This window comes from Globicephala melas, chromosome 7 (assembly GCF_963455315.2).
Source record: "Globicephala melas chromosome 7, mGloMel1.2, whole genome shotgun sequence".
Lineage (NCBI taxonomy): Eukaryota > Metazoa > Chordata > Mammalia > Artiodactyla > Delphinidae > Globicephala > Globicephala melas.
Window position 1 is genome coordinate 61,957,504 of NC_083320.1, and position 13,219 is coordinate 61,970,722.

At 37.6% G+C, this 13,219-nt stretch overlaps 1 protein-coding gene across 1 annotated transcript in view; it reads right to left on the reverse strand.

Annotated features, from left to right (window-relative positions):
- Positions 1-13,219, reverse strand: part of UBR3 (ubiquitin protein ligase E3 component n-recognin 3) — a 230,774-nt gene that overhangs the window by 67,170 nt on the left and 150,385 nt on the right. The window contains exons 26-29 of the mRNA XM_060302279.1: positions 10,966-11,099; positions 8,119-8,229; positions 1,399-1,599; positions 63-199 (exon numbers count right to left, since the gene is read on the reverse strand). Of these exons, the coding sequence (XP_060158262.1) occupies positions 63-199; positions 1,399-1,599; positions 8,119-8,229; positions 10,966-11,099 (583 nt within the window). The remainder of the gene's footprint in view (positions 1-62; positions 200-1,398; positions 1,600-8,118; positions 8,230-10,965; positions 11,100-13,219) is intronic.

Consider the following 13,219-nt stretch of genomic DNA (forward strand, 5'->3'; position numbering starts at 1 on the left):
TGAGAAATAAAATAAACTATTAACATTAAGTAAATATAAAAGTATATACTATGTATACCTACCTAGCAACAGAATACATAAAGAGAAAATCATTATCTGGTGAGCCTGGAGTCTTGCTATAGTCTCTATATTTCTTCTGAGTGGTATTTTTGATATCTTTCATTACAGATTCCATTTCTTTACTTAAGTTGGTTTCTGACTGTAAAAAACACAAACATACATATAAAGTTTATGTATATTCATTTTCTCTAATAACAGTCTAACACTACATTGTTTATCATATGAGCACACTAGGAAGTTAAGGTTTAAAAGTCAAAACAGATGTACATTAGCTACGCACTATAAATATATTGAGCGCACAAAGATAAAACAGATCAAGAGGTATTTTCTCTTATTTTAGGGACCTTTTATTCTAATTTTATATTGTGATCCAACAATGAATTAACCACACAAACTATATTCTAAACAAATGAGTATATGTCATTAAAATATCTTAGAACAGTTTCCATGCTTATAAAAAATCTTTCATTTAAGCTCATTTTTTCAAGATTAATATTGATGTCCCTTACTTTAAGCCTATTTTAATCACATAAAAATCTGGATTTCGAAAAGAAAAAAAATAACACATAGACTCAAAAATTAGTCTTCAATTCAGAAAAGGAGATGAATCTTTCTGATTAGCTTTAAATTATGAATTTCTGTTGAAAAAGTCAGATATTCATAGTTTTCATAAATTTACTGCATATACTGGGCATTGCTGCCACTCCTCTCAGGGACCATAACATAAATCTATAATGAAGGTGAAATATTTAAGAATTTAAATCAAATAAATCCTACTGGATGGGATAAAAGATGGGTTCACTTAGACCAAATCTCACAGTAAAATAGACTGACTTATGGTTCGATCATATATACAATATTTTATCTCTCTAATACACACACACATACACACAAATGTATGTGTAAGTCTATAATTACACACACAGAAAGTTTGCATGTGTGTGTGTAAATACATCATCTTAATTTTAATATACCTAATGGCATATTTTTAAATGATTAGATTGTGCTTTACATTGCAAGATACATCTATATAATGCTGGACTTTGTTTTTAAATATTTCAACATAACCATATCTAAGCTTATAGGATATTTCATGATCTGGAAGATGTATATTAAAACTATAACAATTTAGACTAAGGAAAAGCATAGCCTTTAGTAATAATTTGTTCTGTTACTCTCATTTTTGTTTTTAATAACCACCAACAGAAGAGTAAAACCTCTAAAAGCAATTTCTACTAAATATATAAGGTCCAGAGTAATTTAGAAGTAGAACAAAAATTAAAGCTGAAAAGCAGAGCTGAGTTAACCAGGATATTTCTGCCTTACACTGATGCTTACTGGGAAAGCTCCCGGACGTCCCTGCAGCTCCTCCACTTCCTTTATGAGATCTTGTATGCTTTTGTTACTAGGACGTTGCCAAAGGTTGTTTTCGACATTGCTTCCAGGATAACAAGGAAGAACACTGTTAGCAAACTGCCTGCAGAGAGGACATGTGAATTCTCCTTTGTCCACTGAGAAGCCCTGAAGAACCTGGTCATTCTAAAAGATGAAACGAACATACAGTTGTATGATGCACATGTTTACAGAAAACAAAATTAACACCACTACATTTTATAGTAAATAAATGAACCATACAAAAAAGGACCTCTAATACATGTCATAAAAGCATAAAATCATTTAACTGTTGAAGATTATCAAATCACTTCTTACATCATGGCAATCATGTAACACTTGCCATCACCAATGAACTGCTTAAGTATCCTACTCTTCTCTCAGTATGAAACATTCAAATCATGATGCAATCAATCTGAAATGTGGATTTAAGATACAGAATAACTCAAAAAGCAGGCCACATTAAAGTGAATCACCTTCCCCATGCCCCTGTTTTCTTCACCTGTAAGTGACTCTGGAAAGATTCTCCCAGTGCTCATGTTATTTGATGTAGGATAGACAGCTTTTGAGAGTATTTAAGCCTAAAAAAATGTAATGTGTCTTCCAAGGTGTCTAATGGCCAAACACAACTGATTGGACTTGATGCAGTGGGTTTGTTTAGGTTTAACGGATAGGGGCAAGATTTAGTTAGAATACTCAGAACATAAGGGTGATAAGGAGGGGAATTAATTTAACATCCTCTCCTTCAGATGTTCCTGATAGGAGAAGGAAGAAATATGAGAATTTTTGAAACAGAGACACATAAGGCACATATGCCTAGGAGGAAACTCTTCCTCATGAGAGATTGCAATTCATGCTAACTAACCAGGATTTAAGGCAGGAATCCAGGCTGCTATATTTGTTCCTTTCTTTTGTCTGACACCACCCACATCTATTTGGCTCTTTCAGGCTACTGCTATTGTGTAGTCCTAACCAGTATCTTACTCTTTTTTCCAGCAGTCTCTCTTATTCTGCCACTACCCTAATGCTTTATCTCAAAATATGTTTTTAATGTAATAATATATGTATGAATGCTACAATATGACCATTATTACTAATAAGACAAAAATAATGAGAAAAAAGGATACAAAGAAGAAAAAAGGAATTTATTTGCCCATGGTTACAAAGGTAGTTAATGACAATGTCAGAATGAACTTAGGTTTCCCAACTCTTTAATTTAGTGTTCATTTCACTGTATCTTGGATTTCAAGTACTTTGGCCAAAAGAACTGAATTCTATTTTTTTTTTTTTACTCTGTGACACTTATTTTTTCAATTCCTTAAAAATCTAACACCATGTCTTCTTAAATCCAATTCTATAAACAAATGCTAAGCTCCTATCATGTGTCAAATGCTGCACCATGTGACAGCAAAAAGAGTTAAGAGACATCTTCATTTAAGGTACTGACAATTTAAAAGCAAAGAGAAACAAATTATAACAATAGTGTGATAGATGCAACAGAGAAGGCTTCCCAAAGAAGACTTGTGAAGTAAGTTTTAAAGATATACAAGAGGAGTGTACTAAAAGGTTGGGGCAAGGGTCCTGGTCGTTGAAGGACATTCTATGATAAGCTTCCCTGTAGCCATAATTTTAAAGAATGCTAGGTCCTCATCCTAGCCTTGACTGAAACTAGGTTCTTTCCTGAAGCATCACCAGAAGCCCTCTCAACTAGGCACTGCTCATTTTCCCACATCTCTCAAACCTCAGTATCCTTCTCATCTCCAGTGCTGGCTCAAGATCATTACTCTTGCATTCTCAGTGTGGCTCATGCCATTTAGTGAGATCACCCCTTTTCCTTCCTTTTTACTGTCATCCATTGCCCTTAATATCTGAAGACTTTGGTACCTAGATCAGTTTTCCTCATCACTCCAAGTCCTGCCATCCTCATACACAATTTCAATGTATGTACAACCAATCTTATACCTTAGTCCCTTAGCTCCTTGACCTCATCAACTCCAATGGCTTTGACCTCCACTCTACCCTAGCACCTGTTACCATGACCACACCCTTACCTTGTAATGACCAAAAATTGTCCATATCTGAAAATATTAAATTCAAACATCTTATATTCTGTCAACTCCTATCTCTTTCAGTCTCTCCCTTTTTCCTCAGTTTATACGGTCTTTCCTATCCTACCATACACCATGATATATCATTTTAAAAACTCTCAAGTCAACACTTCTCATTCTCCCTCCATATGTCCTTCTATGATACACACCTAAACAAAATCTTCATACAAAATTAATCCAGTGTATGACTTCCAATTCTGCTACAAACTGCTTCCCACCTCAACTTAGCCCTGAATACTTCCTGGCAATCTTTCTCCAACATCCTATGAAGCATTCTTTCACCCAATTCCAAAGTGGTTTTTCTAAACCGTCTCCTCACTTGTCAAATCCCTTTACCTACCCCAGCTTTGCCCCCTCTACTCTAGGAACATAAAGCTACACCTCCTACTTCAGAAAGAAGAGGGTCATGGCAGTGAGACAGGAGGAAAGGGGGCAGGGCACAACCTTTAAAAGAATGACACAGCTGTTCAGGATACGACAAACTGGTTAGAACCAACTAGGTCCAAAATGGTGTAAGATTCGACTTCCAGTAGACCTTCAGTCTCATTATATGCTCACTGTAATACATTAGCATATGCTAAATGACACACCCACCAGTGCACCAGACAATTCCAAGGCTAACCATAAAAGGCCAAAAAGTGGGCAATGGCCCAATTCCTGGAAATCCCCACCCCTTCCCCAAAGTAGTTGGAATAATCCTCCCACTTGCTAGCCTATGAAATTCCCAGTCCATGAAAACTAACCACCCCTATACCCCAGGGTGCTCTCACGCTCTGAGAAGGACTGCATTCTGCCTATGGAATGTGTACTTCCCTGAATAAATCCCTTTCACTTTATTATGGCTGACTCTTGAATTCTTTCCTGAACAAAGCCAAGGACCCTCACTTGGCAGTCTGCCCCAGGGACATGCCCAAGACCTGGGACACTGACCATCCTCTCATGCCTGCCCCATTCGCCTGCAACAGCAACTCCTTCAGCTTCATGCCTTCTCCCACCCCAAATATCTGATTAATAAATCCCATCAGTCCTTCCACCCACTTTCTTCCTTCTACTCTCTTTGCTAATATCTCCTAACAGTCTCCCAACCATACCATTGCCAGTATGATCTACCTAATGTGAGATACTTATTCCCAATCAAAATCTTTCAGTGATCACCAACACCTCTTACCTTAATTCTTTCCTCCCTCTTATGCTCCACATGCAATCTCTCACCAAGTCTAGAAAATCCTTCTCTAAATATATTTCAAGCAACCTAAGTGTCCACTGACAGATGAATGAAGAAGATGTGGCACATATATACAATGGAATATTACTCAGCCATAAAAAGAAACAAAACTGAGTTATCTGTAGTGAGGTGGATGGACCTAGAGTCTGTCATACAGAGTGAAGTAAGTCAGAAAGAAAAAGACAAATACCATATGCTAACACATATATATGGAATCTAAAAAAAAAAAAAAAGGTTATGAAGAACCTAGGGGCAGGACGGGAATAAAGACGCAGACCTACTAGAGAATGGACTTGAGGACACGGGGAGGGGGAAGGGTAAGCTATGACAAAGTGAGAGAGTGGCATGGACATATATACACTACCAAATGTAAAATAGATAGCTAGTGGGAAGCAGCCACATAGCACAGGGAGATCAGCTCGGTGCTTTGTGACCACCTAGAGGGGTGGGATAGGGAGGGTGGGAAGGAGGGAAATGCAAGAGGGAGGAGATATGGGGACATATGTATATGTATAACTGATTCACTTTGTTATACAGCAGAAACGAACACACCATTGTAAAGCAATTATACTCCAATAAAGATGTTAAAAAAAAATTTCAAATCTCTAACCTCTTCTCCATTTTCACTGCCATGACTAAGCCCAAGCCACCATCATCTCTTACCTCCTAAATAATATATGCTATCACCATATTCTTTCTTATTCTCCTGCAATCTCACACCCTAAAATCTACAGAACTACCACAATAACCTTTCTGAATGTCATCTCTCTGCTTAAGAGTCTTAAATGGCTTTAATGGCTCTCTGTAAGGAATCTGTCTAAAGTACAAATTCCTTACATGGACCACAAGACCCTTTACAATATAACCCATAATTACTTCTCCAGTCTTCTCTCTTATCACTCAAGCACCTTACTTCATCAAATTCTGGAACTTGCAGATGTCCCAATAAGACCCTGTGCATACCTCATAACTCTTAGCACCTATACCGCAACTATTTGTTTATTTCTGTCTCATGCAATGCATAGTAAATTCCTCGAGGGAAGAAACTGTCTTATTCATTGGGATGTATCCCCAATGTCTATCACAGTGCCTGGAACACTGTAGGCACTGAATAAATATTTGTTGAATGACTGACTGAATATAGAAGTATGAAAAATGCATAATGTGCTTAAGGAACTATTAATTAATTAATGCTGAATTGATGGAAGACAAAGCTAAAGTCACATGCAAGCCCAGATCATGGAATGCCTTGAATGCCATTCAAGGAAGACTGAACTTTATCCCAACAGGAAGAAATCAGTAAAGAATCTTTAAGCCAACAACATGCCACCAGATTTACATTTTAGAAAGATCAATATAATGAGTAAATTAGACTTGGAGTAAGGAAACTGATAAGCAATTGCAATAGTCAAGATGAAAGATGAAGGCATATGCAAAAAAGCAGAAGTGGGAATAATGTAGGCAGAATGTAGTCAAGTGAGATTTAGGAAATGGAATCAATAGGATTTGTTATGTGACTTAATGTGAGAGGTAAGGAGTAGGAAGGGAAAAAGAGAACTCTTCTTCTGAGTCAGGAATCTGGGAATAGGGCAGGCCATGCTTTTAAGAAGCTGAGCTGAGAGAAAAAGAAAGACTGCAGCTACATGGGAATGCAAGATCAAGGGAAGGAATTTTGAATGCCAGTGACTTGAGCATCTTTATGAACTGAAATGAAGAGACAGAATGGGCAGAAAAACTGAAGACACAGAAGAAAAAGAGGTTACTTACTGATAGACCAAGGCCCCTGAGGTGATGGGGAGAAAGGAAAACTAGAGCATAAACAGAAAATTATTCTTGAACAGAAAAAGGAATACTACCCTCAAAAGTAAAAAAGAGGGGACTTCTCTGGTGGCGCAGTTGTTAAGAATCCACCTGCCAATGCAGGGGACACAGGTTCAAGCCCTGGTCCAGGAAGATCCCACATGCCGCAGAACAACTAAGCCCATGCACCACGACTACTGAGCCTGCGCTCTAGAGCCCACGTGCCACAACTACTGAAGCCTGTGCACCCTAGAGACCGTGCTCTGCAACAAGAGAAGCCACCGCAACGAGAAGCCGCGCACTGCAATTAAGAGTAGCCCCTGCTCGCCACAACTAGAGAAAGGCTGCACACAGCAACAAAGACCCAATGCAGCCAAAAAATAAATTAATTAATTAACTTTTTTTGAAAAGTGAAAAAGAAAGGATTGGCTGGGATGCAGTCACTTATCGGGGAACAGAAAAGCAAGGTAGGAAGCTAAGGTAGTATGTGACAGACAGCCACTGTTGTCTTGGTGCCACAGGAAGAGACAGATCTGATGAGAGGAAAGGCATCTTGGGATTTAGGCAAAGAGTCTGGGATAGAGGAGGCAAAGGTCTGGAATAGCTGCTAAGGAGACTAGGAGAGGAAACTGATCAAAGACAGGTAAATGAATTGGTAAGTAATATCAACAGTCCATGACCCCAATCTCAGCCACTATTCTAAGAAACCACAGATTTGTGGAGGTACCAGTTCACCTAGTTTTATGATTTTCTAACAGTGCTAGCTGACTGGGTATAAAATCAAAGGAGGTGGATTAAATGACTGGTATTAAGAGCAGAATGGGCACAGTACAAGAAAGTGAGGCAAGGAAAGAGCTAGCGTACTAGGAAAATACAAGGGGCTAAAGGACTAGAGATCTTGAGGTCAGAAGTAAAACACACTAATAAGAGTAAAAATAAGACACTTTGAAGAATAATCACATAATGATATGGTAGGATATTAAAGCTTACTATTGTTGAGCTGGAGTAGCAAAGTCTAAAATTATAGCCGTGGAAGTTAGTTGCTAATGTGAAGTAAAAACATGAAATCCCGGGCTTCCCTGGTGGCACAGTGGTTGAGAATCTGCCTGCCAATGCAGGGGACACGGGTTCGAGACCTGGTCTGGGAAGATCCCACGTGCCGCGGAGCAACTAGGCCCGTGAACCACAACTACTGAGCCTGCGCATCTGGAGCCTGTGCTCTGCAACAAGAGAGGCCACGAGAGTGAGAGGCCCGCGCACCGCAATGAAGAGTGGCCCCCACTTGCCACAGCTAGAGAAAGCCCTCGCACAGAAACGAAGACCCAACACAGCCAAAAATAAATAAATAAACAAATGTGGGGTTTAAAAAAAAAAAAAAATGAAATCCCTAAAGTTGAAGAGGTCAACAACTGTGAGGCTGAACAGTCCGAATGGCAATCATAATCACCCAAGATGAATTAGGATGTATATACTGTAAAAATACTTAATACCTGGAAAGACACAGACACCTTTAAAATGCTTCAATTGACTTACCCGTAATGATTCCATATAAGATTTATGACAATCTATATGTAACGTGTGGCCACAGGTTTGTACATAAACACCTCCTTCCCAGCCAATGGATACTGCCAAGAGACAAGAACTCTTAAAAAAGAAAGAAAAGGACAAAATACAATTAATTTTAAAGAAGTAGAAACATATCTAAACAAATCCACATAAACCTCTCAAAGATTTCATATTGTTATACTAATGTGAGCTTTGTATTTTTGTGATGTAAAGAAACACCTGACTTGACAGCCCTGAGGCAGTATCTTTAAACTTGGAACAGAGTTTTAGCTTCCAAATAACTATACTCATAATGAAAGAGAATAATTATTAATTAGCCTTTCTCTACCCCATAAGATATAATAAACTATACTGCTACTGAGTATTTTACCTGTTCGACATGGTACTTGATCTCTCTGTGATATCTAACCTTAACAACTGCCTTCTTAAAGCACCTACTTCCCTCTAGCTTCCACAATGCTACTCTCTTTTGGTTTTTCTCCAATCTCTTTAACCATTTGGTTTAGGCCTCCTTTTAAGACTTTTCTTTCTTCGTCTGCCCCTTCAAATATTTAAATTCCTCAAGGTTCTATTCTTAGTGCTATTTTCTTATTAAAACTATTCTCCCTGAGTGACTTAATAAGTAAATTCAACTACCCTCCATGCCTGAGTCTCTTGCCTGAGTGCCAGATAAAAATGTTCAGCTGCCAACCAGAAATCTCCAATTTGAGGTCCCTGAGATAACATAAAACCGATGTGTCAAAAACTTTCATTTTCTCTATGAATCTTTCTCTTCCTCTTGGTTTAAAAACTCCGCATCTGTTTAGTCACCAAATCAGAAAGCTAAAAGTTATTGTACATCACCCCCTTTCCTTCACACCACAGAATTGGTTCCCAAACCATATGAAATCCATCTCCTAAGTAACTCATGATTTTGGTCTGTCCTCGCAAGCCTGTGTCATCTGCTGTGGGGACAGGGTTCTTAAATAAAGTTTCTTGTCTCCATGGTGCATCCTGCACACATCTTTCTAAAGTACAAATGTGGTTATGAGAATAACCCCAAAAAGTGACTAAACATTTACAAGGATTTAACATAATAAACAATAAAAAAGGGACCCAGATTATATAAGCAAACTACATACCCTTTTAAAATTTGTTTTAAAAGTTAATTGCTTTCATCTATTTCAAATTCTTCTCTGTTAATTCCTTCCCTTCGACCTATACACAGGCTTATTAGATTTTTCCTCCTAAAGTAATTTTCTTTGAATTTCATTTGGCCTCTGTCAAACAGCATTTCAGCCTGAACTTGAATTCACCCTCTAGAGTCTGCAGCAAATAGATGGCCAAGCCAGGGCAATATTACACACGAGGTCTAACATGACAGCATATGATGAAAGATTTGAGAGCCATCAAAACTGAGTAAACAATTAAATTTTATTTCTATGTTGGAAAAAAATTTATACATTATAATGTAAGATGACCAAATCATCTTTAAACAATAGTAAACAGAGTTCTAATATTAAATCAAGACTCTTCATGAGCATCTGAAAGTTAAAAATATTACACAGTGTAAAATGCCTTCCCAGACAATTCAAAGATGTGCAACAGCACAAATCAAATACTCACAGCAGGTGAGCTAGCTTCTACTGTTACACGTCAGAAAAACAACAAGAGCCCTGCTCATCTCTGTTTTATGTTTTGGAGCCATTTGAAGTAGAAGCAGATTTGGGTGTTACATCTAAAATGAATGGTTGGTAGGCAGCTAATAAACAAGCTGCTCTCTTTGGCAATGTATCATAAAAATGTAATTAATCTTTTTTTTTAATGAAAGCAGTTAGCTTTTAAAACTGAAAATAGTAGGTCATTTGTCTATGTAACTGTTAGATGTCTTATTTTAATCTGCTAGAGTCAAAAAAAGCAGGAAATCATTTACTAATATGAGACCTATATTTTAGGAAGACCTATATTCAACAATGTGCTCACCACTGTGCTGTGTTTAACACTGAATCTTCACAGCCTCAATATTTATTAAAATTTCATACAGTAAGTGGTCTTATCCCTTTTTATAAAAAGGGAGTGAAAAGCTGACCAAGATCACTCAGTTAAAAGTGGTAGAGACTAAGTTCAACCCTAAGTCTATCTGACTCCAAAGCTCAGGTTCCGTCCCTACTGTGTCATATCTCTCATATATAACACTTCCAATTTCACTAGTAAACAGACCATGTTACATGACTGAAATTCTACACATCAACTCTATAAAATGCATGCATTTGCTATGAAGAGAGCAGAATTTATGCAGTTTAATTCTATTATCAGTATCAATGTCCACTGATAACTCTTCTGCTCTATATGGTCTGGCTGGCTACAAAACTGAAATACAGTAAGCATCCACAATACACAAGTATGTGCTAGTCCCTGAGGGGACTACAACCAATAGAAGAAATGGCCCTAGACCTCCAGAGGTATACAGTCCAGGGAGCACACCATTTATACACAAAATAACCATTATGAAAGCACACAAAAGCATTAATGTAGAAATAAAATCTCACAATCACTCACAAAAGCAAAACAGAGATTCAGTGCAGTTCAGATATCAGTTCAGAGCTTTTTTACAAAAAAAGACTTTTTTTTTAGAAATGAATCGCTATTCTGACTGTAAGAAAGAGATACCCTACTTTTTCTCTCCTTTATTAGATCTCCCCTTCAAAATTATTATGCTCTTAGGTCTGAGTTATATTTTGACTGAATAAGTTGAAGAAAAGATATAAAACTCTGGAGAGAAATAACCATCAATTTTGCAGACAAAAATACCAGTTAATAAAAAAGGGTACTTACATCCTTAAAATAACGCTGTAATAATGAGAGCCTCACGTCATGAACTGCTGCACATGTATCCCAAGGGTAAATCTGCTCCTCTTCAGTGATAGGCAACTTTTTTGGCTCAATGTTGTCACGGCACTGCCCCAAAACTACATTAACAACAGAGATAAGAGCTCATTAAAAAACCAACATGTAGACTTTATAAAACCAAGAAAAGCGGAGTTATTTACCATAAGCTTCACTCAGTTTTTCACCATTACAGTATTTTTAAAGACCTAAAAAAAAAGTGATATTCTAGTTTTCTTCTACAGAATAAATAAAGCTTTACAAATGGCAATACTTATTTTCTAAAATAATACCAAAATATGAGTGTGAACCCTGGATGGTTTCCAAAATCTATCCAGAGAAAAAGCCTACAAGTTATGACTCACCAGTACAAATAAACTTCATTTCTAAATATACTATTTTTCACCAAAAGGAAATAGATATCACCGGAGGAAAAGCTAAGTCCAGGGTTGGGGAGAAGTGCAAGGTGAGCCTGGAGTTGTGTGTAATAAAGAGTAAGGAGGTATTCAAACACTGAGGGGGCAGGTCATGAGGACCTAAAGGAGTTTTGACTAGCGAAAATTTGAGAAAACTTGAGAATCAAAAAGAATGATGACAGTAACAGATAACACATTCATTGATTAGGGCAGGGAACATCAAGTAAAAGGGTATGATGTTAGACTCTCAATGTGTCATCCTATAGAATACCAACCAAGTGATTAAACTTGGTTAGCATCACCAATAATGGAACAAACCGCCACTGTGAGCCTCCTAATGTGATGCAACGGAAAGGAACATCATCATGATAGTGCCCTTGCCAAAAATGTTTAACTCGAATCTAATAATAGGGAAACAATCATAAATCTAGAAAATGACACAGTCTGCAGAACTGACCCGAACTCTGCAAAATTTTTAAAAAGGTCCGGAGAAACTGTTCTGGAGAAGAGACTAACAAGAAATGACAACTAAATGCAACACATGATCTTTGCTTGGCTCTTGGATCAAGAAAAAAATATAACTGCTATAAAAAATATTATTGGGACAATTGGGAGAATTTGAACATAGAATATTTTATTTTATTAAATTTCTTGGGTATGATAATGATACTAAGGTTATATAAAAGAATATCTTTCTTCTTAGGTGATACAACCTGAAGTATTTAGGGATAAAATGTCATGATGTCCGCCATTTTCTTCTGAAAAGTGTGTGTGTGTGTGTATAGATAAGTATGGGAACGAAAACATAAATATGACAACATGTTAACAATCAGTGAGTACAGGTGAAGGGTATTCAACTTTCCTGTAGATATAAAACTTTTCAAAATGAAAAGCTGAGAAAAGAGGTATTTTTATAATTGTAAAACATCATAATGCAAAAAAAGGAAGTGGGGATATAAGCATACAGTGCCACACATTACTCTAAGATTCAATAAGCATGGGAAGAGCCATTCTTAGAGAAGGGAATATCAGGCACAGCAACGTGGGCCCCAAGTTTTGCGGAGATTTATGGCAGCAGCAACAGGAAGAATAGACAAAAGCAGGTAGATGCTAGCAACTAAAATATAATTAGCCATGATGTATAATCCTCTTAATACACTGCTGAATTTGATTTGCTGGGAATTTGTTAAGGACTTTTACATCTATATTCATAAGGGATACCAGTCTATCATTTTCTTTTCTTGTGATGTCCTTATCTAGCTTTGGTATCAAGGTAATGCTGGTCTCAGAAATGAGTTAAGAAGTGTTCCCTGCCTCTCTCTTTTTTTTTAAATATAGAGTAGTTAGTTGGGTTTTTTTTAATTTATTTATTTTATTCATTTATTTTTGGCTGTGTTGGGTCTTTGTTGCTGCGCGTGGACTTTCTCTAGTTGCAGCCAGCGGGGGCTATGCTTCGTTGTGGTGCGCGGGCTTCTCATTGTGGTGGCTTCTCTTGTTGCAGAGCATGGGCTCTAGGTGCATGAGCTTCAGTAGTTGTGGCACGCGGGCTCAGTAGTTGTGGCACACGGGCTTAGATGCTCCGTGGCATGTGGGATCTTCCCGGACCAGGGATTGAACCCATGTCCCCTGCATTGGCAGGCAGTTTCTTAACCACTGCGCCACCAGGGAAGTCTGTCCTCTGCCTCTTTTTAATTTTTTTTTTTTTTTTTGGACAAATTTAAGGAGGAATGGCATTAATTCTTTAAATGTTTGGAAGACTCACCACTGAAGCTACCAGGTCCTGGGCT